At 37.5% G+C, this 28,000-nt stretch overlaps 1 protein-coding gene across 6 annotated transcripts; it reads right to left on the reverse strand.

Moving 5' to 3' along the window:
* Positions 1-1,449: 1,449 nt before the first annotated feature.
* LOC113669022 (endothelin-converting enzyme homolog) lies at positions 1,450-27,987 on the reverse strand. Of its 6 annotated transcripts, none has more exons than XM_027185013.2 (21): positions 27,643-27,987; positions 26,323-27,043; positions 24,267-24,521; positions 13,076-13,278; positions 12,320-12,577; positions 12,019-12,084; positions 11,705-11,821; positions 11,324-11,413; positions 10,770-10,903; positions 9,676-9,898; positions 9,282-9,380; positions 7,082-7,159; positions 6,676-6,779; positions 6,210-6,268; positions 5,752-5,803; positions 5,247-5,314; positions 4,899-5,023; positions 3,959-4,024; positions 3,402-3,500; positions 2,952-3,028; positions 1,450-2,163 (listed from the first exon to the last, which is right to left on the reverse strand). In XM_027185013.2, the coding sequence occupies exons 3-21, from the start codon at positions 24,484-24,486 to the stop codon at positions 2,064-2,066; spliced, it is 2,238 nt and encodes a 745-aa protein (XP_027040814.2). In that variant the 5' UTR covers positions 24,487-24,521; positions 26,323-27,043; positions 27,643-27,987; the 3' UTR covers positions 1,450-2,063. The 6 variants fall into 6 exon arrangements, with proteins under 6 accessions (XP_027040814.2, XP_089070233.1, XP_089070232.1 ...); XM_089214107.1 differs by lacking the exon at positions 27,643-27,987 and adding an exon at positions 25,595-25,678 and having other exon boundaries at positions 26,323-26,458; XM_089214106.1 differs by lacking the exons at positions 24,267-24,521; positions 26,323-27,043; positions 27,643-27,987 and adding exons at positions 18,439-18,856; positions 20,126-20,446.
* Between the last annotated feature and the right edge of the window lie 13 nt (positions 27,988-28,000).

A 28,000-nucleotide genomic window follows, 5' to 3' on the forward strand; every position in this document is an offset into this window, starting at 1 on the left:
CTTTTTGACAGAGCTCGCAAAACGAGTCTGTAAAGTATTCAAATATACGTTTTGCAATAGGCGAAATATAAGGATTCCATGGGGATAATCGGTTGCGCTCTCGACCTAAAAGAAAATATGAACTTGTTCAAATGAAAAACAAAATAACCTCGCTTAAATGGTTGTTTCATTGCATTGAGTAAGATTCTTAGGCTCGGCTTTACTTCAGCTGCTTTGCGCAGCCTAAACATGTTTGCGTAATTTACGAAGGCTCATTTGCGCGCTTGGGTTAGTTGTTTATTGATACGACATTCTTCAGTGGGAACTTTAAAGATCGACTAAGGTTCCATCCAACTAATATGTCTTATATACTTTCCTTCTAAAGTCTTTATCTTTTAGGCAGGCTTTATCCTCGCTAGACCGCAAACTGTTTGGTGCGTTTTTACTTATCGTCCACAAAATAGCACTCAGAAAGGCTCTTAAAAACGGGCACTTTCCAATTCTGCTTCAAAAGGGAAGTGTTTTTGTCTATCAGCGTTCTCGGCTATTCGCGTGTTGACCACCCCATTTGTCCCCTCCCCCCCTGCCCCCTCCCTCCCCACCCCAATTTTTGATGCCTCCCCTCTTCCTTCTGAGATCTCTTTTTATGAGGTTCCTTACTTTCTCAGATTTTTTTGTGTTAAAAGAAACACATTCATTGAGCATTCAGAGTAAGGACACAGCTAAAAAAAAATTTTTTCCCGTTCCCGTTCCCGTCCGATACCTTTATTGTTAGAAGACATTGGTTAACCTTGGGAAATAAAACCGAAATTGAACTCTTATCTTTTTTTTTCCTGTCATTTCTATGGTCTGTTCATAATTAGAATTTGAGCGTCAGATCTTTATCAAGTGATAGTTGATTAACGGGAAACCCGAAGCAACTATCACATATGGAAATCGACAGCGAATAATCTCTGTTTTTTTTTAAATATAAATCTGGAAGTCTTTCAAAATTTTAGAACAAGACAGGATCAAGTTTTTCGTTTTATCTTGCTTGCAGCTGCACACCGTTAAGCTTCTCACTGTCTCAGTTCTCACTTGTCAGAGTATAATAAAACGCCACTAGTCAAAATACTGGATATGCATGGGTATCGTACATAAGGGTGAATTCGCAAAACAGGAGTGTTTGTTCGATTTAGAGTAGTTTCACAATTTAGTATTTCAAAGGAATCCGCGATCGCCTTGGCTCTGTCTTACTTTATTCTGAGATTGGCTCCTAGAACTTGGCCCATCCTCTCGACCGATCAGATGCGACCTGTTCACTCGCGTTTTTCTCGCTTTTCAAGCTTTTCTTTTAGTTGTTTTACAGTTGTTTGACAGTAACACATACGGACGAGCTAATAAATGACCCCGGAAATCCATTATCTTCAAGCTCGTTATGAAATGAAAATGAAGCACGCTACACGTTTTTCAAAAGAACTAGAAAGCAAATGCAAAGAATGACCTTTATTGAAAGCGTTCATATTCTACTAGGCCAGTTAACGAGAACGTAAAACAAATTTATAAAATATAAAAATAATGGCACAGTATTACTATCTAAAGATATCTTACAACACTTCTTGGCAAACAATACCCGTTTTAACTGACCAAAAGTCTCTTTTGCGAGATAGAAAGGAAAGAAAGAAGGAAAACCGGGAGGAGAGCTGAGGCTAACGGAGAACTACAACGGTTTTACGAACACAACTGAACTGCAGCCTGGCAGTATTCAATAAAATGAGCCTTGAATTCATATAAACGATTGGTTTGTCTCTTAATCATAAAAATTCGCGCTAAAGCGCGGAAATTGCGATAAAAACTTTTAACGATGAAAATTTAGACGTTTAAACTGAACCGGTGAAACAATGTCTCTATAACTATGCACGTTTCTCGAGCTCTTTATAAAGTCCCTTTTAGAACATATCTACAAACTGACAAGTATAGTGTTGGTTTTGTTTTTCTTTGCGAAAATGATATAGAGATGTTATCTCCTACAATTATCTATCAGCGTTCTTTGACACTTGCTTCCTTTGGAAGATCTCTCTAGTCAAGGTCATTAACAAACTTGTTCACCACACAGCGCATTTTTTCTTAGGATTCATTCGAGATCCTTTAGGACACTTGTAAGCCTTAGCGAATTCGTCAAAGTTCGATAAAGAGCCCAGTACCCTGAAAAGAAAATGTATCAGAAGATTAGAGAGTTTAACTGATATCATTGGTTGATAATCATCATCAGAAAAACGCGTTTTCGTCGGACACTGAAAACGAATTCGAGAATTATGGCAGGTGGGTACTCTAGGGGGGGAGGTTTCTTAAGAAACTGTGGTATCGCGTCGGTGGGGGAGTATAACAGGATAATATGGTACTATCAACTTTGATAGTAAATTGGCCACTGTACAGAGTTTCTAAAGTTGACGTTTCGAGCGTTAGCCCTTTGTCAGCTCGCATTATCTCCCACTTGTTGACCGAGTGGGAGGACCGAACGGAAAAACATTTGGTTGAGGTCCGTGCAAAATGACCAAGAAAATCTCGATATTTTCCCTTTCGGCCCGACCTGACTGAGTTCATAAACAGTGTTTTCAGCTTTATATGACCGTCACTCCATCTTGTTCTTTCTTTCTTCTATTAGCTTGCATCTCGTGAGAACATAAGGCTTATTCTAGTCCTGTGCAGCCTCAAATTGGGATTTTGTCTGATGCTTTTCAATAACAGCGTGCGACACCGCATTAGTCATTTGATAAATATACTTCTTTTGATTTAGTTGCTCGATTTCTTGAAAAATTCGCAGATCCCTGTTTACTTAAATTTAAGGAGCACACTTGAGTCGCATAAACCAAGAAATTAAAACACCTTCGCGATCTCGTGCTTATCACGCACATACTAAGTTAAGATTTTTTTGAGCTGAAGTGTCCCTCGACTCTCCTTGTATTTACTTCATGCGCTTTATATAGTTGCACCTGAATTTTCCAGGGCTATGAACACCATAATCCACCTGGCGCATAGCCGTCTCCGGGCGGTATTTGCTGCACCAGATCTGAATAGGAAAAAAAATGCGTAAAAATATAATCACTAAACCAAAAAACTCCCTTGGAAAAATTATTAAAAAAACCTAAAACTTTAGTTGGGCATACACAGTCAGTAGCCTAGATTCGCTTACCAAAACAAAAATTTCGTTTGTTTGTTGCGGTTTCAATTTCGAAACAAGTTTTACTCTGAGGTTTACAGTATCCATATTTGCCCAAAGTTTCTTTAAAAACATGCGGGAGAGAGATTTTCAAAAGCAGCTCTAAAAGCTATTGTTCTTTAACATTCCTTTTGGTTGTTGCTTTTTATTCATTTATTGTTTGATTATGTATATGCATTAAAAAAAACAAAACAAAATAAAACGAAAAATATGATCTACAAACCTGAGCAAACCCAAGGAAAAAGAGCTGTTCATTAGTGATGTCTTTCAAACCGGGGAGAGGGGGCTCTGGGCCTCGCCTTTTCTTCCAGTTCTGATAGGCCTTCGTCCAAAAATTTACAATTATTAACCACTTATTGTTTTAAAGTCAACCGGAAAGTACACATAAGAAAATTTTTTTTAAGTATGGTGAAAGATCACATAAAGGTGTGACCTTGTTTCTAAGTCGTCAGTCAATATCAAAGCTGTATTGATCGGGTATTGCTTTCTGATTTCCTTATTCACTGCGAACAATTTTGCCGTTAATTGAGGTAGGCTTACATCAAAAGGAAAATTAGGTGAGAGCACATCACTAAACGAGTGATATCACGGAAACGGTTGGTCAACTTAAGTTCATGGCCATGGTTCAAAACTGATGCTCAACTAACTGGCTGCTACCTGTTCCTGCCACGATTGTCAGGATATAAAATTCATTATTTTTCATCGTTATACTTCGATGCCTTTTGTATTACGAAAAGTCAAAAATAATTAACAACATAGAACAAAAAGGCAATGTCCCACCTGAAATGCCTGTTTGATCCCGCCGTTATCCGCGATATTTTCCCCAAGGGTTTGCTGGCCCTTTAGCTGTTAAAAAAGATTGTTGACAAGAGGTTTGAACTTAATAACGAGAAGTTACTGGTTAGGAAAGCAAGTAACGTGCCATGGCCTGGATTTAAACTGCACAGCAGTCAAACGTCTGCGTATAGATGTGCGAACTTCGTAAGACCTGAGAGGTGTGCCTCCAGGTGGTCAAAACCGTGTTGTCTCACAACTTAACAAGGAGAAGTCACTGGGTGGGAAAGCAAGTAAATAATACGCAGCATGACCTTGATTTAAACTACAAATCAGTCAAACGTCTGCGCATAGATGCGCGAACTTCGTAAAGCCTGAGAGGTGTGCCTCTAGGCAGTCAGAACCGTGTTTTTTTACAGAAGTTATAAACAACGAGCAAGTCCGTAAGTTACGACGTTTCACAGGCGTACAGCGTGACAGCGATTGTTTTTAAGTTCTTCTTTGAAGTTGTGCGGGAAATTTGCGCGCGGTCGGGCAAGATTTATCCACTTGTGCATGTCTGACGCTTGACCGCTATGTTGATTTGAATCTACGTTAGAAACCGCGGCAAAAATGCAGCGTCCCAGCGCTAGACGAACGTGGTGTACCACTAGGGAGGTGGAGATAAATAAAATATGACCTTTGACTGAAAAGATATAGGATTATGGCTTTAATGTCAGGATGCTGTGAGGTTAGTTCCCATCATTCTACACTATTAAACATCAGCGTAGTTTACGACGAATGTCAACAGTCATTCACTCGCATATTCATTATAATGAAATAAGAGATGAACGTTCCCTAAGCTAGTTGTGTTCAAGTCATGTTATTTGGCTTTGTTTGCTGCCACGTAGCAGATGCATGAAAACATAATTGGTAAGAAGCATGTCATCGATGACAACAGACTTACGTTCTTGGTATGAAATTCATAATTGGAGTACTGGTCCACAAGACACTTTGTTTTGTTTTTAAAAGCTGTAATAGAACTGTTTGACCACCACTTCGCCAAGTTACCATCTTTGTTAAACAGTCGACCTACAGGAACGAAATGAAAACTAATTTAGGAAGCACAAATCTAAATAAAATTTCCAAATCTCGCTCGTTTTTTTTGTCTCCTCGCTCTTATTCGGCAAATACTCCAAGTTCAATATAATATCAATTTCAGTGAACAAGAAAACAGTTTTTTTTTTCTTTCTAGTTATTGAAGAATATTAGGACTCGGCTTCAAACATTATCTATGGCAAATATACGTCCTTACCATTGTCATCAAAGCCATGAGTGATTTCGTGTCCAACAACCATTCCGATTCCTCCATAGTTGAGAGCCCTTGAAAAATTAGAAAAAAACGAAATAAGATAACATTTAAATTGAAAATTAAATAAAAAAATAAAAGAATTAATTCATAGATAAATTAATACATAGAGAAATAAATGTAACGACAGACCGAGGGCCGGATGGAGGAACGGAATTTAAAAACTACTTCGAACGAACTATTAATAGACAGAGACTTTTTTTTCAACTCGTTAGCGCGCGAATTACTGAAACGATGATGACAACGAAGAGAACCACCACTTCAGCAGCAAGAGTGTGCTAACCAAAACGGTCCGGCGAACGAAGAGAGGCAGATTCTATGAGCACGTTTAGAGGTAAAATACCAGACAATCGGGGACTGCTTCTCACCAATCGACCCTCTTTCAAAGCACGTGTCAGTACAGAGAAAATATCAAATAAGTTAAATGATTCGTTTGAATGTCGCCACTCACTTGGGGAATCTGTGATCGTAAAATGGTTTCTGCAGGATTCCAGCAGGGAAAGCTGAATGAAAAAGAAGCAAGCAGATTTTTCATTGGTAAGGGAGAAAAAAACCTTGAGAGGTAAACTTTCAAAAAAAGAAAAGAATACAAAGAACCTCCCAGTGCGTTTAGAAGATCAACGAGATCCGTGTCTCGTAAACAAAAAAAAATTAACCTCAAGTAACATTGAAAGGGAAGGAGACGCAAAATCAAACACTAATCTAACATAAACGAGAACAAATACAGTATAAAAACACCGAGAACAACAGGCAAACTAGCAAAGAGTAACCACAAGGGTCAGTCCGAAATCGTAAACTGGTCATACCATTACCATTTATGTTTTATATAAATTTAAAATTCTGGCTAAGAAGGAAGTTATAGCAACAACGACAACAACTTAACTCAAACACAAACACACAAGTACTCACCGATTTTGTTTTCAATGGAAGAATAGTAAGCGTTTACAGTGGGAGGAGTCATGGACCACCTGCATTAAATAATAATCATAAAAAGTTCAACAAGCTGATGAGACAACACTGCCAGAGCTTATCCAAGATTCCTTCGCATGAAGCAGCCAGAAGCATTGCTACTACTCCTGGGTAAGATCCTCATCAAGAGCAAGTTAATCACTCACAATTCCCCATTGTAGCATTTTTCCAGTTTTTCTTGACAGTTAACTGGTACTCTGCGTTAAAACCACTCGGTCGAGGGATGCAAAGAGATTACCTTGCCCAAAAGGGTTTGCAGAAATTTCCTAACATTGTCAGTTCGCCCTCTGCCAGTTCGCTGCGACGAATTTGCCCATCAAATACACCAAGTTTGAACCCACCTTTACCAGTTCGAATTGGACGCGAACTAGTAGGGGGCGAGCTTACCTTTCTTTTAATTTCTTACCTATCCTTGTCAACTGGTTTGCCCATTTTGGCGTAGTTTTTGAGGTTAAAAAATGCTTGGGATTGCACAATATTCTTGAAGTATTGGTCTTTTTTTACGTCAAACTGCGGTTCAGAGGAAACAAAGAGTATCAATTAGAAATGGTTTGACTGATTGCTTACAGGCCAAAAGAACAAACAGCAACAAAAAAGATCCACCACATTGTTATTGTTTTTCACTTGTGCAGGCTTCAAAACAATAAAAAAACTCATTCCATATGCAGTCGACAAGATTGGTGACCATGGCTAAAGCGAGCTCTATTTGTTTAAGACTAAAAACAAAGACTCCGCCTGTCGAAAAAGAAAAAAGGAATGGAGAGCGAATGTTGAATCACTGAAAAAGAAGATGCTGAATAAGTTAAACTTACCCCTTTGAACAACGAGTAAAGCGCAGTTTTGTTTGTCAAGTATTCAGGATAGCCAATATTCTCCCGTATTGCTAGAGCCTGTGTAGAGATTAAAATGTTTTTTAAACCCTTTAACTCCCAAGATCTGATTCTTAATTCTCCCATCTAACCGCCACATATTTCCTTGTAAATTAGTTATGAGAACTTGGTGCTAGATCAAGATAGCGGCTTCTACCTGATAAGTTTGAATATTCTCATTACCTGTTTGCTGAAGAACGTATGGATATTGTAAGGAGAAGTTTTATGTTAATCACTTCCGGGAGTTAAAGGGTTAAACAAACAGTGTACTGTAAACATCAGAAGCAACAACCACAACAACAACAACAACAATGATAACAACAACAATCCTTGGTTCAAACCGCCTCGCACTTTGTTTTATGTGGGTGTAAAATATAAAACTGAAGTTGAAACAAAATCAAAGTGCTCTGTGAGCAAACTCGTGAATTGACACATGATTTTTTAGATTATGTTTAATGTTATCTGGTTTAGGGAATTTTGTGGTTGATTGTCATATCTAGAGTACGAGCAGTAGTTCAGTGTTCGCTAATGTAGCAAAGAAACAAAGTAACGTTGGGATAAGAAGGCATTACAATTGAAATGATCATGCTATTACATTTGACAAGGTGGATGATGTCATGTGTTTTAAACGTCTATCATTTTTGTTTCTGGTTCAAAAGAAAAGGTTGGAAGCAAATGTGGGTGAAAAGTGAAATTTACTGTCTTTCGTTGTAAATATTAGAAAATCAAGGCAATACTGTCTTAATGAAAACATTAACGATTCCCTCTTTATCAAATGAGACAAACGGGAACGAGTTTTGAGTGATATAACTAAGCCAAGCCTGCCACCGTCATTTTGGATCTCCGCCTGGGTAGATTTAGGTCACGTGCTAGGCAACGTATGATCAATAACAAGATAGAATTTCATTTCAGGCCTATTTATCAATTTTGTGGTGTGTAACTTTCGCATTTTATTACGTTGTTTGTATGTTGAATCTTCAAATTGTCTTGAAACTTAAAAGAAAATTGTTCTTTAAAAATTCACTGAAAATCGGTAGCTAAAATTGTTTGTTTAGGTGTTATCTGATTTTCGTGTTAACTTGTTATTTCGTCAGTCGCCGGCATCTTTTGTTGCTTCTCACAGGAAAAACACACGCGACGAAACGTAATGATCAATTTTGTCCTCAATCTCACGCTATAACAGAAAAAGCTTTTGAACATCTGTAAACTCCGAGCGCTTCGCAGTAAGTGATATTTTCAATGAATCTTCGGATTGTTTTCAAGTTCAAGGACTGTAAATTACAATTTTATGAAAAACGAAGGTTGTTCTGTTATTTCAGTGTGAATCCTTGCATGCCTGCCAGTCGCTGGCGCCGCTTGTTGAAACTAAAACGAAAAAAAAAACTCTTTTAAGATTATCATTGGCTTCTTTTTCACCCCACCACTATTCTTAGCAACAAAGGTCGCCATTTCGTCTGTTTATTGCTCGCCAAAAACTATAAAATGCACTCAAAAGCCTAAAATCTAAAAAAAGTTTACAGGAATCGACCAATCGAGCGAGCGAGCGAGCGAATGCTATTCCCCACATCGTATCTATAACTCGCTCTTGCGCATGCGCGCAATTCACGAGTTAAAAAGAAACGCAGAATCCATAAATGATCGAAAGAAGGAGCGACAGTTCAAAGAATTGACAATTGCTTGAATTCTTTAACAAATTAACCTAAAAAACACTCTCCTAAATAAAATGATCAAGAGGTTCGTTGGAAATGTCAGAACCGATTGAGAATAATTTGGGGGTTGGTTAAAGGATTACTTTGAACCTTCAAAGATATCACCTTTCAAACAGCTAGTGTGTGAGAGTTACTATGGTTTTAACTACGTTGACATACGCTCTAAATGGCGTTCTCAATCTATTTTTCTATTTTTTAATCAACTACTGAAATGTTGGCGTCTTAAATTCCCTTGCTTTCAAACCCTAAAAGCAATTAACACAACCTAAAATGCAGCACGTTTTCCCACGAGGAATGATGTTGAGACAAATCTTTCGCTATTGAGAAGAAAATAATAATAATGATAATAATAATAATAATAATAATAATAATGATAATAATAATAATAATAATAATTAACAAGCATGCATAGCTTCGTAAATACAATTGCAAACCTTTTCTTTTGCTTTTAGTTTAGTTTCTTCATCCATCCAGTCCACTTTTTCCACATTGGCAAGGAAAACTTGTCGGATGTCGTGAATCATTTCCTCGGCCTACAATAGAGGGAATAATTACTATCAACACGGTTGCCAGGAATTTGAATCCAGCAGCAGTAAGGTAATATAGGCCAAGCGCGCCAAGGAAATTTTTCGTTTTATTTTAATTTTCGTTTCGTTTTGTTTTCTGTTTTTTTTTTGTTTATTTATTTGTCTGTTTTAGTTCTTTATTTTATAATCTGAAACATTACAAACCGTTCGTGAAAACTTGAATGGTGGAATAAGTGTACTGTTTATTGCTATTGTTAGGCGATCGAATGTCTAAATACAGTCCAATATCCCCTTTTCCTACCGATTTTTTGCTTTCTCCCTCAAACGTCTCGTCAACATACAACAGACCGAGTGGCATGCCGAAAGAACCGCTCACAACACCCAGACATTCCTGCCAGCGAGGATCTTCAGCAGTGGTCCCGCTAACAGTTTTCTGGTATTCTTTGAAAACTTCTCTAAACTTGAAACTCAAATACGGTGAGAAACGAAGTACCACGTGCCACATCATGTAGTTGGCTAGAACTCTGAAAATACAGAACACAAACGTACAGATTACTCTGACATACACATTTATTGTCAGTCGGCACATGGAGCGAAAAATACTGTCGCTACGTAAATGGGGGTTAATTTCCTTCGCGTGCACTGCAAAAGAATCATACTACATACATCGGCATCTTGCCAACTGGCTCAAAAGAAGCGGGATAGCGTCAGTGATTGGTTCCTTCCGTTTTCCATTCAATGTGTCGGGGAGGGGGGAAGTCTTACATAAACAAAGTACTTCTATGACATCCACAAAGCTTTTCAATCAGTATTCAGACCAGCAGGACTTTGCGTAACGTGCTCCGGTGAGAAATTTTCCCCCGGTCAAAATAGGGTGCCACAACATGTCCCTGCCAGAGTCCTTCACCGATTTTTTTGTTTTCCTTCCTTTTCCAATACATGCTCAACACCATCGAGCTCTATTGAAACACCTTAACCACAACAGAAAGAGCAACCCTAAATACAAACTACGAGGGCCACATATCAAGCTCAGTCAATAGTTTGTTGAGACTACCTGTCATTAAGAAATATTTTTGTAGCTACAATGGAAAAAAATATCCTTCTGTGATACTTCCCGGAAACGATATGTCTAAAAACGTTTAACAAGAGCGGGTGTTGAATAGGGTCTACGTGACTAAATTGACGTTACGTTATCGTACAATTTTGTGCCCATTTTTGGAATAATATTGCTTGTGTTACGGTAAAACTTGTCACGCAAAGCTTAAACTGTGTAACATATTAGTAAGAGTGACATATCTTAAATTCTTCAAAGTATCCTGTCGTATACTGGCCCATATATAACGATGATGAGGACTCAAAACTTAGAAAAATTTAAAATAGAAAAAATATTTTTACCTTTTGCTAGTTGAATTAAAAAGTTCTGTCATATTCTTGATGTAGTCAAGTGCCAGCCCCACGATTATTTCATCTCCCGTGATATTGTAACCTGTCTCATTGAACATCTTCTTGAGAAAATCCATCATGTCAATCTGTAATGCAATTTAAGTATAATACCTATAAACCTCTTCGTAAGCCTCCGTTTCACTTCTTCCGACTTACAAAGTTAACTACAGTAAGCGTTTTTCGACTGTTGTACAAGCTAAATCAAGGCAAAAACAACAGCAAATCAAAACATAGGAAGATATCACCAGGAGCCAAATCAATGAGGATTTAATGTAAAAAGAGGTAAACAAACTAAGACGGGGGGAGGGGTGGACGAGTGATCAAGTTGAGATTGTTGTCAGTTTTGGGGGGGAGTTTTCTGGACCATGCAATCCATGCAATCTTGGATTTATTTCGAAACTTAATTGAAAATTGCTCGCACACATGCTATCTGTCTACCAAGTATCTCAGATATTGAGAGCAATATGGTCAGATATGGACAGTGTTGCTCTAAAATAAACGCTCACCGTATTTCCAACGGATTTGATGTACTCACTAAGCTTCATCTTCTTGTACATCTTGTTGGTGTCTCTTCGTTTTTCTCTGGGAATGAATGACTACAAGAAGAAAAGTACGAAAGTGTTCAACAATGACCACAAGTTGTCTTTTCAAGGAAAGCAGACATTAGCATGATAGACCTTGCAGAGGATATCTCGCTGACATCTCTCTCATTATTCTTCTGGCTTCGTTTATATAGTTTACCAAGAAATGTTTAGCATAAAACGCTGGTTGGATGGGATGACTCACAGCAAAAAGTCAAACCATAGACAATACACATTGTTTACCAAAGAAAAAAGAAGACCGTGTAAGACCGTGTAAAGAGTGTTCAAAATGACGGTCCGACTCACCTTTGCAAGAGATTCTTCGAAATCGTAAATTTCTTTCATCAGCGCCTCTGTGTTTGGATTGTCACCGGTGAGAAGCTTCCCGACGTCAATCATGAGTTTTTTGTATGCTGTACGGACCTAATGAGAGATAATATATTGTGTGGGTTCAAAAAACTGCGCAAAAAGCTACAAAAAGCGACAGTCACAAAGGGAAGGTCATTGTGCGAAGGAAAGTTTAGACTCTGTGATAATACCAAATTAAATTCGTCTTATGAAAGTATCATATTATATCATGCTTTGGATGCTTTATAACTTGAATTCAGTAATGCACCCACCTTGACATGATAAGATGTGTTCTTCAAAAAACCTTCTTGAGAAATGGAAATTCCAGACTGGTCAAGCTGAAAACGTCCAAAATAAAACACAATGAAACTAAGATCCACATTTTATTGAAAAACGGGTAATAGCAGTCATTGCTTTATGCAAACAAAACAAAAGAAGTTTTATTTTTCGGATAAGAAATAACAATGAAGAATACAAGTATTTTTATAGCCGTAAGAAAATTATAAGAAGTTTGACATCATTAGATAAAATCTTTGAAAAACCCTGCGAACTTAAAGGTAATCGGTCACTTACCACAATGATATTTTTCGTAGAATCTCGAAGATCAGCTGAAACATACATGTTGAAGAGAGGCGCTATCGACAGATATTTTTGAATCTTCACGAAATTGTCCATGAAGTCCCACGAATCCTCCGTCCAGTTTCCGTCCGTAACGTTCCAGGATCCATACTCCTTAATCAAATCAAAGAGTGGTTCCGCACCAAGGTTTTCAATTTTGTCTTCATCCATACAGGAATCAAACATGTCGAACCCTTTCATGACAGCTTTGTTCTACAAATAAAAGTATGAAATGGAATAAGAACGAGAAGAGCCAAACAAATGGTGGCACTTAAATGAAGTGGAAAAAATGCATTCCTTTAAAAACATGTCAGATTTCGTTTTTCACTGATAAAACAGAAACTAGTTGTTTGATTCAGTTTGAAGTGGATATTGGCCTGAATGCAGAGATGTAAGAGGCACCGACTAGAGATAGATCTACCCGACGAAGAGTGCGTAAAAAACACCCTTACATGTGCAAAACAACATTAAACTCAGACAGTGGAAGAGAAAAGAGCAAAGCAAAAGGCAGTATGCGATATTTCAACCCCAAACGAGACAAAGAGTCACAAAATCCGCAAAACGGCTCTCAGTTAACGTGCCAGAATTGCATAAAAATCATTCATTGGACTGCGTGTCTACGGCAAACATTGCTCCTAAATGGCTGGTAAAACAGCATTGGAATTTGTTAAAAAAAAAAAACAACAACCTGAAACGTAAGTAGTTACTTACATCTTTATATTTAGTTCTTGTAGCATCCTTATTGTCGAGGATTAGCCTTTTCATGACCATTTCATTATTTTGGTAAAGAACACGGAACTGACTCCAGGACGACTTGCTCTCTGGAATGGTATTCTTTTTCATCCATGTCCCACACGCGTATTCGTAAAAATCGTCGCATGGGTCTGCACTTGCGTTCATTGCACCAATTATTTCTGAAAGATAAAAAAAAAAACAGTATTACATACAATGTTAAGAGGAAATAAAGGAAAGCACATCAGTTCAAAGATGCCGAGAGGGGCACTTTGACCATCAAACCACTGTATTATTATTATTATTGTTATTATTATCATTATTATTATTACTAAATGGTTGGGAATTTATGAAAGTCACATTATTATTATTATTATTATTATTTTTAAACACGGCACATTGCATAGGGGTCTATTAAGAATTCTTTGTACATTTTTATTCATTCTCAATTTGTTGACTTTGACTTGATCATAACAACAAGCAAACGTCAAAACGACGCTGCATTAAAAAACAATAATAGTTATTATTAATATTATTATTATTATTATTTTTTTATAACAGTATGGTTTCTGTAAGTTTTTAATCCCACTTCAAATAAGCAAATCCTCTTTCGAACAAGACCATCATCCCATGCCACGCAATTTCGCCAATTACAGCTAACGCTGAAACGTCAGTTTTACAACTCTTCACAGTAGCAATTTAAATTATCAACTCAGTTGACCAAAGCCATCTGGGAAAAATAGCTCTGCAATTGTGTTTTGAAACTTTGTATGATTCTTTTTCGTCCTCTGTCAAAAACAACCGCAAAATCATCACATACTTTACAAAGCCATTTTTACGTAGATAATCTGTGGTTCTATGTGACACTCAACACTGCCTTCCTATTATGACGCCAATCTCGAATTAGTTCTGGCTCCCTTTAGGACTTTAGGAGGTAAGTAGGAGAGGGTTTTCTCTATGAAGACTCAAGTTCACCAATACTATGAAGGAAGAAAACGGATTTGAAAGCCTTTGAAGTAAAAATATTTCCAATACAAAATTGGTGCCTTTGGATTGAGACATTTCTCAGGATATTTTAATTTATGCCATAAATCATTTGTTTTCATCTACAGTTATCACTTTTTGAGCTACACGAAAATCACGATTGGAAGATCAAAGTATTTTCACAAATTTGGTCAATGGCCAGTGTAAAATACAGTTGAAGGCATCTTAAGCCAAACATAGGACTAGTGATAGACGTGTCTGCAACAATTGAGTGCGTAAGGTTGATTCTTGGGACAGAATCACGTGCTAAGCTTAAACAATTATTCCACTGTATTCATTATTGCCTAATAACAGTAATAAAAAGTTATGCAAATTTTAATTCGGAGTCACCTTACCGATCCTATAACAAATGTCACCAATGTATCTAAAAAATCAGACAATTTTTCAACTGAAGTTCTCCGAGACGAAATCAATTTTGGCAACTGGAATAAACTTAATAGCTAAAAATGTGAAATCCTATTTAGCATCTAAAGTAGCGAAATGGTTGTCAAGTATTTAAAAAAATTGAGACATGAGAGTATTTTTTCAACTCATTAAATTTTAAACAGTAATCGAGAAGTTAAAACATCAGTGCCCAAACTCCTTAAGAACAAATTCAACTTTGCGTGATTTAGTTTAAAACCAAAGAAAAAACATAAGTTTCTATGTCATCACTATGATTCATAAAAATTGAAAAATCACGGTTTTTTTTTTGCGACATCAACTAGAAAGAGTTAATCGGTCAACAACAGACGCCAATTACTGTAGAAACCTCATCTTTAAGTAATAAATACGCCCTCGTCTCAAATAAGAATACGGCGAATAGGATTTTTCTGAGTGCCATTGTTATAAGAGACATCTTACCAAAAGCAGCTTGTTTTATGACCTCATTTACACAATTCGCAGAGTTTGGATTTAGATCGCAGCTCGACATCACACTGGTTTTATTCTGCTTTTCTTCTTCACTTGCATTTGAGGCTTTGCAGTTTTTATCTTCATTTTCCGAGGAAGAAGTCTCTTTCATTAAGTTTCTAGTTTGCCGCTCAGACATATACAAGGCCGCGAAAACAGACGAGACAAAAACAAGAATCAATGTAGATGCGAGTAGAAACTTCTCCAGTTTGGACAGACCATTTCTATGGCGCACGTAATCGACCATTTCGGCGCCACTGTCAATGTCCGCCGAGTCTATTCCGTTCTCCGCTCTACTATATTTCACATTAAGATCAGCCATAGTAGAAATCTTTGTTACCAGCGTTTAAAACCAGTTTGCATTCCGAACTTAATCTAAATCTAACCACGGAAATTGCATTCTGCACGCTTTACACCTTTGCATTCAACAAGGGTCAGCGATATTTTCTGCTTTCAAGACATAAAGAGAAAAGTAATTAAAAGCAATTCTGTGCCATGCAACACAAAAGAACACCTTGCGGATATTTGAAAAGCTCCATAATGCCTGTGGTGGCTTCCAAGGGGAAGATCAATTAATCCTCTTTCTTTTGCACGATGTTTCCCATAGGAAAGTGTATAATAGTCCAGGTGATTACTAAACGGTGAATAACTTTAGCCGATTTACGGAGTTTTCATATCTTATGACGGGATCTTTCGATAGCCTTCTCACAAGAACTAATTTCTTCACCTTTTTACCTTTCGATTATTTTTAGTCAGTTTCTTGAAATTGATAGAATCAACTCCAGAAGAAAGAAATCGCCCCTTTTAAATCTGCACACCTGTTCCTAAGCGATAACTGACGTAAATTAAAGTAAACGCTTGTGTGTAAGCTGAATATAAATAAATTTATGTAGAGAACTCACTTTCTCAGTAAACCATTTCCAACGGTGCCAACTGAGTGGTAACAATAAAAATTTATGTTATTGATTATTGTTCTACAAAAGTTTCACACCTAGTGGTCTGTGAAAGAAAATGCAAATGAAAACATATTGGTGCCGTAATCAAAAATTTCACGGTGTTATCCTCTCTGTTCATTTCATTGCTTAGCTTGTTGGTTAATTTGCATCGACTTGTTTATAAGGGTGTTAGGTAGCAGCCTAATTCATATCACCACACAAGTCTTTAACACTGAGCTTAAGGAAACAAATGTACGTCTACTTCAATTCTGATTTAAAAGCGTGAAGATAAAATAAAGAAACTTCACACTGTTAATTAACAACTGATTTTTCTCTCCCCTTGCATCAGTTTCATTTGGCCTTAGAGAGTTTAACCCGTTAACTCCAAAGATCTGATAGTTAATTCTCCCCCCTAGCTGCTACATATTTCCTTGTAAATCAGTTATGAGAATTTAGTGTTAGATCAAGAACAACTTCAACCTGATAAGTTGGAGTTTTCTCAATATCTGTTTGCAGGAAAATGTATGGATATTATAGGGAGAAGTTCCATGTTAATCACTTCTAGGAGTTAAAGGGATAAAGAGCTGCGAACGACAATGATCGTAGTGGATGACAGAACTGCAGGAGGGGGTAGGCACCCATTAAAATCTACCCCTCCCACCCCTCCCTCGATTGTTAAAGACATATCGACACACGAGAGAAAAACGCAGAACGACCAGTTTAACGCAAAGTTCACACGAATGGGCCACCCCTAATTAAACGGACCCTGTGTCGACATCATTCACCCTTCGACTCCCAGAGGTGATTAAAGAGTAACTTCTTCCCTTGATATCCATACATAAGTCAGGAAACAGGTAATGAAAATACTCAAACTTATCAGATACAAGTTGATCAAACACCAAATTCTTATAACTAATTACCGAGGAAACGTCTAACAGCTAAATGGGAGAATTGACGAGCAGATCTAGGAAGTTAAAGGGTAAACTGGTGAACAGCTTCTCTCGAAGAGTGTAGCTGCTTACCACATTTTGCTCTATTCTTCGATTTGAAGAGAATTTTCGTTAATTTCATAGCTAGAATAACACTTCGTCAGCATAGAAAAATACTAAAGATATGAGAATCCGCTTAAAGGGAACCAGGATGCCTCACGACGAAGACCATTAACACAAGTTGCAAAACAAGAAATTGAAAAATTTACGCATTGAGTCTGAACCAGCGCAAATGTCCGCAAAGCCATCACATTCGAGCCACGAAGCAATTGTTGACGATACTTTGTTTTTGTTTCGGTTTCTTTGTTTGTTTTCGTTTGCATAATGTTATTCGTTTTTGTTTTTTTTTTCCCTTTAGGCCTATTATGAATTTCTCTGGTCTACCAAGAGAAATTAAGGGGTGCCCTCATTTTCCCTTGGTGGTATTACGGAAGACTTCCTTAATCGACCCATTCGCTCACCAACTAGTGGTCACGAAACTTATGTTTGTAATTTGATCTGTCAAAGTGATAAATACTTTGACACAAGTCAATTGACCTGTTTCAATAAGTTCGTTAACATTTAGCTACATAGTGGATCATATTCTGCTTGGATGTTTGTACTTGATACGCCCAATGAATTTTATTATGAAGACAGATAAAAAAAAACGAGACAATAAAATTGGAAAGTCAACGCCAGAGTTCCTCCTTCGCTTTCGTGCGGTAAAATCAGATGATGCAAAAATTCATAAATGTAAACAAGTTCCTTATCACCCAAAAAATCTAAACGCTCTTTCTCCAAACTGATTATCGCACTTTTCTCTGTAGGCTATTATTGAAAATATTGCGTTATCTTATGTCAAAACAAAAATATCCTTAAGATGTTTTCCCTAAATATCATCACCTTTCGGCACAACCGTGCGCTAGAACAGTAAAAAGAAGAGTTTCGTATCGAACAATTCTGGAATTACGAAAACAGAAATGAGGGCGTCTGGCTGAATGGTTACGATTATGCCATAAGCATTAGTCTTAGCCTAGAGAACATGATCCATCCTTTGACATATCATGCAGTTATCCATTCTACTTTATTAACAAAGAAGGGCTGACCACGGATCCAGAAATTAACGCAAAGCCAAAACGGCTGTAAGTTTATAGCTTTCAGCTTCGCAACTCCCAAATTCTCGCAAGTAGAAAGTTAAGTTTCCGGGTTTTCTATGCTAGAAATTTTAAAAAACAAATTTTGTAGGCAGGTTTTGCTTCACGTTCCGGGGGCGGTGCCATCGTAAGCTCTTCGAAAGCTCCAAGCCTCTCAACGTAGTTAGAATTCTTAAGTTTTCAAGGCTATCTGCTATAACTTCTTTACAATTATGGTTCGTTTTGCTACAAGGTATCACGGTCGAAACATAAGGCTGAAGGTAAGCTAGATGTCTTTGGTTTAATCTGCAAAAGTTAGTTCAGGATGACATGAAGACCACTGATCAGCACGCAGCAAAATGAGAACTAACCTGAGGCGATAACAACAACGTCAGCAGGTTCAAGACAGGCAGAGGCTGTAGTAGTGGTAGGGGCTACCTCTTCCTTGCTTTTTGAAACTTGAAGTATGTACAGAGTCATAAACACAACTGCAGCAGCCAGGGCAAGCAAGAACGCGGCAATTAAAACCTTCTCCCTTCGCGAATATTTTCGCGAAAAAGTTATTTTGTCGACTCCAATAACAGGATCGATACGAAAAGCATCTGGAGAGTCAATTTTCTTGGTGTATTTTACAGTGGACATGACTGGTATGGAACAGTGTAAGTGACTTTCTGACTACTTTGCTTTCGTACAACTGCATGTGGTGAAGACGATGACAGTACCAGGTTCAAATGAAATTCAAGTTGATTAGGTTTTCGGCTTGTCACGCCATCGCGTGACCGATATAACCTGGGAAAGATAACACATCCTTACTTGACCAAAGCGTGACAAAACGATCACTAGTTAAAAATGAGTCGAGTTGCATCTTTCAGAAAATTTGTATCGGCATGCTTTCCAGCTCACAACGATTACACATTAATCGTGAAAAATACCTTTGCTGTTAATTCCAAGGTAACTTTTAAATTTTATGTATCTTTGACGTGAATTCAATTTTCTTAGATCGGTATTTTACACTGTAACAATTATAATAGTGTCACTGTTATTCTTACAACCATAACGACTATTTCACAATTTTTCTCTGTCTGATAATAGTCTGGTTTTTGTTTCAAAACATCCCCGAATGCAAATATGATAGAATGCTACAAGTTGTGATTGACGTTTGTACTTCTGTACCTGTCACGACATCCTCGCGCCAATGGGAATTTTTGAAAAATTTAAAACGACTCGTCATCCAAAACTTAGCTTTAATCTGATCTAACTTACACTTTGTAAATACAGACAAAACAAACATCCTTTCGCACAAATTTAAGTTACACAGTTTAAGTGAAGTAGCTTAAAAATTTAAAAGTCCAGTTATAAATCGCTCAATGAGAGAGATATTCTGTGCATTTCCAGAAAGTTTAAGGACGTATAGAGAGACATATATAGCACAAAGAACTTTTAAAAAATCTTAAAACCTTCGGAGGTGATTTAAAGAACTGTATACCCTCCAAATAGTTGCGAACTACGTAAATTTTCCATGACCTGTCGGCGAAGCTTGAAATTTTAAAGAGGTGAAGCGAGCACTCAATTAAAATAATGACAGCAATGAAGCAAATAACAGCAGTAAGGCACTGAAATACGCAAAATTTGTGACTTTAATTCGGCTTTTATCTCGGCTAAATGCTCTCTCATCGCTTCGCTTTCCATCTTTAAAATAGGGAAAATAGAGCTTTGTTTATCCTGGCAGCATGCAGCACGTATAAAACCGATTGTAAGCTTAACATCGAGTTGAATGCAGCCCTCAGGCAGTACTAGTGCTTTGGAGCGTGAAATTCAAACAAGGCTTGGGTTTTCTCTCACTTGGAGGACTTAGATTTTCTATTTGTCCCAAGCTCTTTACAAAAAGAACTACAACTTTATGCGAGCCATGCTGTATAGTAAAGATATCTTAACGCAAACAAATCGAACCGAAACAACGAGATTCTTCTTTTCCCTCAGGCTGTCATTCCGGTCACAAAACATCTGCTCATAAATAATGATAAAAAAAATTATCAAAGAACTGTCGAATGAACTTACTTGCTGCAGCGAGAACACAGTCCGAGGAGAGACAGTTTGTCCCCGATTTTCTTGTTCCCTCCTTGTCTAGATTACTAAGAGATTTGCTTTTAAAGAGCTGATGAACGAACAAAGCTAAGAATACTATTGCCAGAACCAAGACAATCACGAAAACTGCACAAACAAGGCACTGTTTTCCAGGCCATCGTTTCTTCACAAATGTTACTGTCTCGTTACTTTCAAGATCTTCTGGAACGTGTATTGCCTCAATAGAGTCCGAGACTTTGAGGTATTTTGCTCCTGACATTTCTTGACAAATTTCCTCGTGTGTATGTGAAGTTACTACTTCATGTAAGTGTAACGTCTAGCTCATTCGCGACCGCGCCTGCATAACGGAAATACGCATTGAACAGTGAAAACTTCGTGCAATAGTGCATTAAATTTCAACGGTAACTTACATTGTAAAAGCAAATGAACACTGTAATTTTGTTAAAGAAAATCTATGTCAACGGTGATAAGACGGACCAAAAATTATTCGACATTTTTTCAGATAACACTTAACACGTGGGCCGAAATGTGGGCTTCACTGAAAACAAAGTCAGTGTAAGGTTGATCATGAGTGACACATTTTGTTTAAAGACCCAATCTGTTATCGAAAACATTGCACTTGATGACAACCATGAAAAATACTTCTTGTATACTTTTTCAAACAAGAAGGTGTTAAAAATAGATTATATGATCGAAACTGAATTTGAACAATAGTATTAATGCAGTCTTTGCGTGTCACGAAGAAATCCAGCTTTTAACAAAGAAGTGGGGGGCTGAGTGATATCTCAGCTGTTCTTTCAGCCTTCTCAAACGACGAAAAAATTACGCTACCTCGCATAAACCATCACTTGCATAGAACATATTTTTCAAATTAAAAGTTATATTTGAATAACATCCATGCATACTAATAGAACTACCTAGGACTGAACATCTGTTCGGTTCGACAAAGTAAATCGATGCTGGCTTGTGATTTGGAATTATTTTGAGCAATTTGCCAAATAATAAGGACTAATTTAACTTTAATAGCGGAATGACCTTGTTACTTAAAAAAAGTGAAAAAAACCATGCAACAAAGGCGGATATTTACCAGCTTAAATTTCAATAATGAAAGATAATTGAAGAAAGATTTGTTTCAACTTTATCACTGAAAAATTTTAGTACCCATTTATCTGTCTCACACGTGATAGCTTCATAACAGACGAACTGAATGAAGCTATATTAATGAATTCTTTTTGGAATGTGACATGCACGGAGCACCTTAGGTGAAACTGTAGCGTGCAGGGCTTCTGGAGTTCATTTTTTCGGCATGCTGTAAAGAACAAGTGGCCACACAATAGGTACATCATAACTGTAATACATTTTAGCAGGTGTCTCTGAAAAAAAAAAACTGAAAGGTAGTTTTAACTCATCTTAAACTGCGTACCTGAAGCAGTCAATACACAGTCTGGGGAAGAGCAGACTGATGCTGCTGTAGATGGTGCTGAAGGATTCTTCGTTGTTAAAGGGTTCTTCGTTGTTGCAGGTCCCTTTTTTGTTACAGACAACGTTTCGTGATCCCCTTCGGTGTTCTTCCTGGTAACTTGCCAAGCATACAGAACGACAAAAACGATCGCAACCACCAAAACGATCAGAAACATGGCCAACAGGACCTTTTCTTGTCTTGAACGTCTTCTTTCAAACGAAATTTTACTATTTTCGAGGCCACCACCATTATGTTCAATACGAACGCCGTCTCCCGAATCAATTTTTTTGACGTACTTGGCCTGAGACATGTTGCTATGTTTATAGGCAATGGAATCTTTTGTGTGGACAACACGTCTGCTTTACTATGGTACGAGTTTTGGGTGGCCTTAATGTTGAGAGAACAACTTATACAGTAAAGCTCGGACTGCGAGAGCCCTGCACTCCTTCCTAGATGAGTATGTTAGCAACAATGACTACGAAGGAATTTATCGTTGATTTGATAATTACTCAATCGGTAAGCGAACATTTGCTTTGCCTACTATAGTGCCTTTTGTTTAGTACTGGTCTTTGTATGTTTGGTGATTATCTTCTTTTAATGGCGTCACTACATGGCGTCACTACAGCAAAATTAAGCAGCTAAACAATGAAACACTGACCAAATCTGTGTGGGAGTTATTTGTATACGTTTTAATTGAAATACTTTCTTTGATTTTTATGACTAAATATCGCCCTGACAAAAAGATTCTACAGATGTACATAACTCGGATGAACGTTTCTTTTTTTCTCAAATGTATTTTGTTATCACGTGTTCTTAAACTGTATTATCTTAGGGTCCAAAAAGTATCCTGTAAACTTTGTTTGATTGGGGGTGGTCACGTGGTGAAATAAGTATCTGGTTTCTGGAGATTAAGAGCTAGATTTAGCAAGGAGTCTCAGTTTGAACTGGTATTGTTGGTAGAGAAATTTAAAAAAAAAATGCCATGGGCGACTAATTTACAGTACATGACAGAAAGAAAAGGATCGATTCGTGTTCCCTGCAATTTCTGATATGATGTATTCACCAGTAAGGTAACGAAACAGAAAGCAGACATTTTCGCATCTTTGGAAAGGTGTATAAAAGGTCAACCAAATACTAAATTCTCTCAACTAATATTATAAGAATTGTATTGAAGACAGTAAGGAGAATTCCAAATATGATCTGGGAGTTAAAGGTCAAGCATAAGTTCCTTTAAAATGTGGCTATTTTCATCATAATACTTTACCAAAATAAACCATCTCATCAAGAAATACTGTAGTATATTGTTCCGGGTCATCTTTTCGCATCAACCGAGAGACAAAGGTTCTTTTTATTGCTAATGGTCTAGCTACTGTAGCCGGGACTTTTGTGGAAACCGTGATATGGGCGTAAAAGCTCTTTACTGATTGGAAAATTATCATCTTGACAATCCAGCTGCATTATGATTGTGATGATGTGGAACATAAAGTTTTCTTCAGTTTTTGTCCTATGGCATCGTATTTTGCACTGTTGTTGGGCAGAACTCGAAATTACAAAGTTTGACCCATACCTGTATCATTCCTTGAAGATAGGGCTTACTTACGATCAGTACACGCACAGGAGAATATCTACCGTGCACCCCTCTTGGCGAGATAATTGGATAAATAGAAATTCAAACGTACAAATTAGAAAAAAAAACAAACCAAAAAAAGCATGGGACGTGCGTGAGCCCTTTAATAATAATAATAAGAAGAAAATGGTTAAATTTAGAGGAAAACGTTAGCAAATAGGCCACTTTAGCGTTTTTAAGACCTCCGGTTTCTGGTGGTCTATCAATGCATTGCCTCCCACAACAGTGGTTCGATGTGATACCACAAACTGCATCACGCAAACCGTTTTCACGGCAACCCCATTTTTTTCGCTACTGAGTTAAGTTATACGTTAGAAAATGTTCACAGAGGTTCCTGGATTCGTTTAAAAAAATCAATAATTCCATTATGTTTAGTCCTCGATCATCCTTTCTTCTTTCGTTTTTTAACTTGATAAAACAGGGAGCTTATTGTTCCCACTGGTTAATCTTTTAGAGAAGATACCCCACTACTGAAACCACGTAAATTTCATTCTATTGTTTAAAGAGTAAGATTTATTTCTTTACCTCCTAAAAAGCTACTTCGAGATGTGAGTGGAGGTAAGACCTCGTTGCTAGAAAAGAAATTTATTGACAATCACCCAAGTTGCTTTTCCAGTATATATTTTGATGACAGCTTCTGACTACTTAAAGTTACTATTTTAAATATTACGATGAAAGCTGAGCGTAGTGATCAAAAATAGGGTATTTTCTGCTTAAAGTAATGAAACCGGAGACGCCTTTAGTCAACTTGTCATGTGGAACGGCTTCCAGGTACACATAATTCCCAAAAAGAGTTAAAAACACTTTATGAGGAAAATAAATGATTGCGTTGAACGCAAAGAAAGGAGAAAGGAAAAACTGACAAAATTTAATAAAACGGCTATCTTCAAATCATGTATAAAATAAACTCTACTAGAAAAGCTTTGTTCGGTGGAGGATCCTACGCACATTTAAAGATCAATCAATTCCGTGTGACAGCAATAATGGAAAATCCCCCGAGCATCTATGAATAATTAAGTACTCACCATCGGCACGCATCTTTTGTTTTAGTCTTGTTTTACTGTTTTCTTTACGCCCCTTATGATCCTTGTGCTTTGGGTGCGCATCCTTTACAACTGGTGTCTTTTTCTTTGGTTCATTTTTCTGTGGTTTACCTTTCTTGATATTTCTTGCTGATATCGACGAAGCAGCAAGAGCGACGAGCAGAAAGACGCAAACGATTTCTTTGCCTGAGAACACCTTCATTTCTCGTCCTAGGCTTGACTAACACCTTGCCACTCCTTGAACAGAAATACGGTTGTCTTAAATACGCTAAAGATAGCTTTTAAGAAGCTTTGGGATTCCATTAAGCACTTATAGAAAGGTCATGGCCGTGTTAATCAGCGTTGCTATGTGGTCAAAACTTTTCATCAGTGTTCACGTCATAGTGAAATAGAATCATGATATTCAACGTGCACAGCTTGCGCGTGAATATTTACGCGTGAACTCACTCACGCGCGCGTGTAGATTAAGGTCTGCGTAACCAGTGATTAATCAACTTTATATCGTGATACAAGATAAATCTAACTCTGTTTAGAAAGAGTTACAAATAATCTGATCCTAGCACCATAATTGCAATTCTACTTGAGGCTTAATTGATTGTGAGTGGTAAAGGTTATTTTGGTGCCTTTTAAATGTACTTTTCCTTTCGCCCTTGTATTCAAGGAAAATGACTCATGGTTTTGCTTCTGGGGGGGTCTCGTTGTACCTGTTAGTCAAGAGTCAGTCTACCTATATTTGGATCAATCAATGTATCGAATACCATCCAAACTACCATGAGCTGGTGAACAGTAATGCACAGACTCATAAAGGGCAAGGGTATTGGAGGGTAGAAACACCCAGCCTAGGTTGTGCAATCAGAGGCTAAAGTGTCGAGGATGTTAAATGAAATAATGATCCATGACGAAGAACTTTAATTTTAGAAATTATCACCCGATTTAGTAGCACTCCCTTTACCCTCCCTCTTTCCGGAAAAAAAAGGAAAAAGTGGAACTGTTGAACTTTAGCCAGACAATTAGGAAAAGGAAACCTAGTAGGTTAAAGGGGAAGATGATTATCAAAGCAGACAGGAAGGAACAAAAAAGAAAAACTTGAACGTCTCCAAACTTTTGCTACTGTTCTTTATCAAGAGTGAGCCTCATCATAGAGATGAAGGTTCAGAAGCCCTGCAGCCATCAATAAACTTGATTCTCTGATTCCTCAAAGTCATTTTTAGATTCTCAAACCTACGCCAACTGATGATTAACCCTTTACACCCTCACATCAGTAGGCATATTCTCTATACTGTTCACTATACTTATCCTATGGTACTGACAAGGAGAAATTAATGGGCAATCAGGAGCTTCTGTAATTGGTGATCATTAGCCTCATTCTCTTATTCTCGTGATCAAGGGTGATACTAGAAGAAGAAATTAGAAGCCAGTCATTTTAGATGTTGAATGCAGGACTGCTATTTGTTTTATATGGATCTGCAACTAACTGAAGCGTGAAAACCAAATATTCTTATACAAATAACTCGCTGATATTCATCGGAATATTCATAGTTTTAATTACGTTTCTAGTTATAAGTGGATGAGCTCTGAAGGTCATTTTCATATTTCAGGAAATGTAGAGATTAAAGATTTTAATAGCGTCTGCTCGAAGAACGCGACTAAGATTTTACAATTTGATCAATTTCTCCAATAATATAAGAGGCTCCACACGAACAACAAATACTCATCAGTGTTCCTGCCTACGACACTTATTTGTTTCTCTCGGTGATCTCTCCCTAATTATAACAAGGGGGATCGAGCGTATAAATCGCTTTTGAAGATATCCTTCGGGACTTTCCTTTGAATGAGTTTCTCTTCAAAAAAAAATAGAAAACAAAGAAAGGAGCGAAAAGAGGATTCAACAGGTGTTTAGTGTCATTGTCTGTGTTAGGTTTTCTTTACCTGTTGAGGTTGTGTAATCTCGAATCTTCCCCGTTTATGGAGTATTAGCCAATTGAAAGAAATGGGCTTCTACTTTCAGTGTTAAATCTATCCTAAGCTAACATCTTACCTTTGAGCCACTTGAGGAGTCAGTCCTGCTTAAACAGGAATGGTATTTAAATCCGGCCGGAGATATCCGCAGTTCTTAATTTTAAAATAAAACACTTATTTACTCGCATCATAAAATAACAAGTACGGGAGGAGAGCTGCAAGGGGCCACTGGACAAAAATGTACACAATACGGGTGGCAAATAAGCCTTAAAAAGCTACTTCTTTCATCGGTGATGTTGATAAGTTCCCTGTCATTACTTTATGGAATATTAATAATCTTTCTACGATAAACAATAAAATAAGACGAGTCGCTTTTGGACACAACGTTGTTTAATTATCAACTAAAATAGACTACTTACCGATTAAATTACTGCGTGAAGAGGCAACAGGTTGTTCAAAAGTGAATAGTTACGGAATAAATGCATGTAGCTCACAGACACAGACGTACTTCCGGTTATCACCGGGACGACCGGAAATACTTGTACGTCTGCGTTTGGGAGGCTTTCTCTAGTGGTCGAGTGTATCCGTTTGTCGACTCCTACTAATAGAGCTAAAGAAGATTTCATCTTGACCTATCTAAATCAAGGAGACATCTCCTTAATTTTCAATCCCTCATTCTTAAATTCTTTGTTCTAAACACATAGGTCTTCGTCTTTGCGTTGGCAGACTTCTTCGAGTGATCAAATGTATCCGTTGGTTGATCCCTACCAGTGGAACCAAAGAGATATCCTCTCATCTCACTAATAAAAGAAAGGATGAAAAAAATGTCTTCTACATTTTCATTCTTTATTTTTAGATTCTTGGATCCCAGCAAAAAGGTATTTGTTTTTGCATTGGCAAACTGGATCGGTTGATCGAGTGTATCGGATTTTCGACTCCCACTGATAGAGCTAGAGATATAATCCTAACTTATTTTAACCAAAGAGATATAATCTTTATTTTCAGTCTCTTATTCTTTAATTCTTGGGTCCAATCACATATAAAAGTTTTCGTCTTTGCGTTGGCAGAATAGTTCGAGTGGTTGAACGTGTGCGTTGGTCGACTCCAACAATAGCACTAAAGAGATATCCTGGCTTTTATCTTGTTAAAAAAAAAAAAAAAAAAAAAAAAAAAAAACGTTAATGAATTTTTCTTTGATTCTTGGATACCAACACGAAGGTCTTCGTCTTTGCGTGGGAAGACTACGTAGAGTTGTCGAGCATATCCGGTAATTGCTTAGGGATAGGGTTGCTTAGGGTCGTCTACTCCTAGTACATTGATAAATATATGTCATCTTATCTAAACAAGGAGATATCATCTTAATTTTCGATCCCTCACTCTAACATTTTTAGGTACAAACCCATACGTCCTCGCCTTTGCGTTGGCAAACTAGTTTAAGTGGTCGAGCATATATCCTCTTGCTGTCGAGCCCTTGTTCTTAAATTCTTGGATTCAAACATAGAGGTCCTCGTCTTTGATCCCACTAAAAACTTAGAGAATTTCAAGCTCACCGTGGTGATCATGACGTGTTTGGATTAAGGCCGATGAATTCTTTCCACCACACATCATCACAGTGTCTCTGCCGAAAGTAACCACTGAGAATTCGCTTGGAAAGAATACAGGTTTTGCGGACCAGTAGGAAGTAACTGAGAAAGAAATTTGTGTCAGCCATTCTTTTGGTTATTTATCCGTTGCAATAATATAATCACTGATTGGCG

This window comes from Pocillopora damicornis, chromosome 8 (genome assembly GCF_964200805.1).
Source record: "Pocillopora damicornis chromosome 8, jaPocDami1.2, whole genome shotgun sequence".
In the NCBI taxonomy this organism is placed as follows: Eukaryota; Metazoa; Cnidaria; class Anthozoa; order Scleractinia; family Pocilloporidae; genus Pocillopora; species Pocillopora damicornis.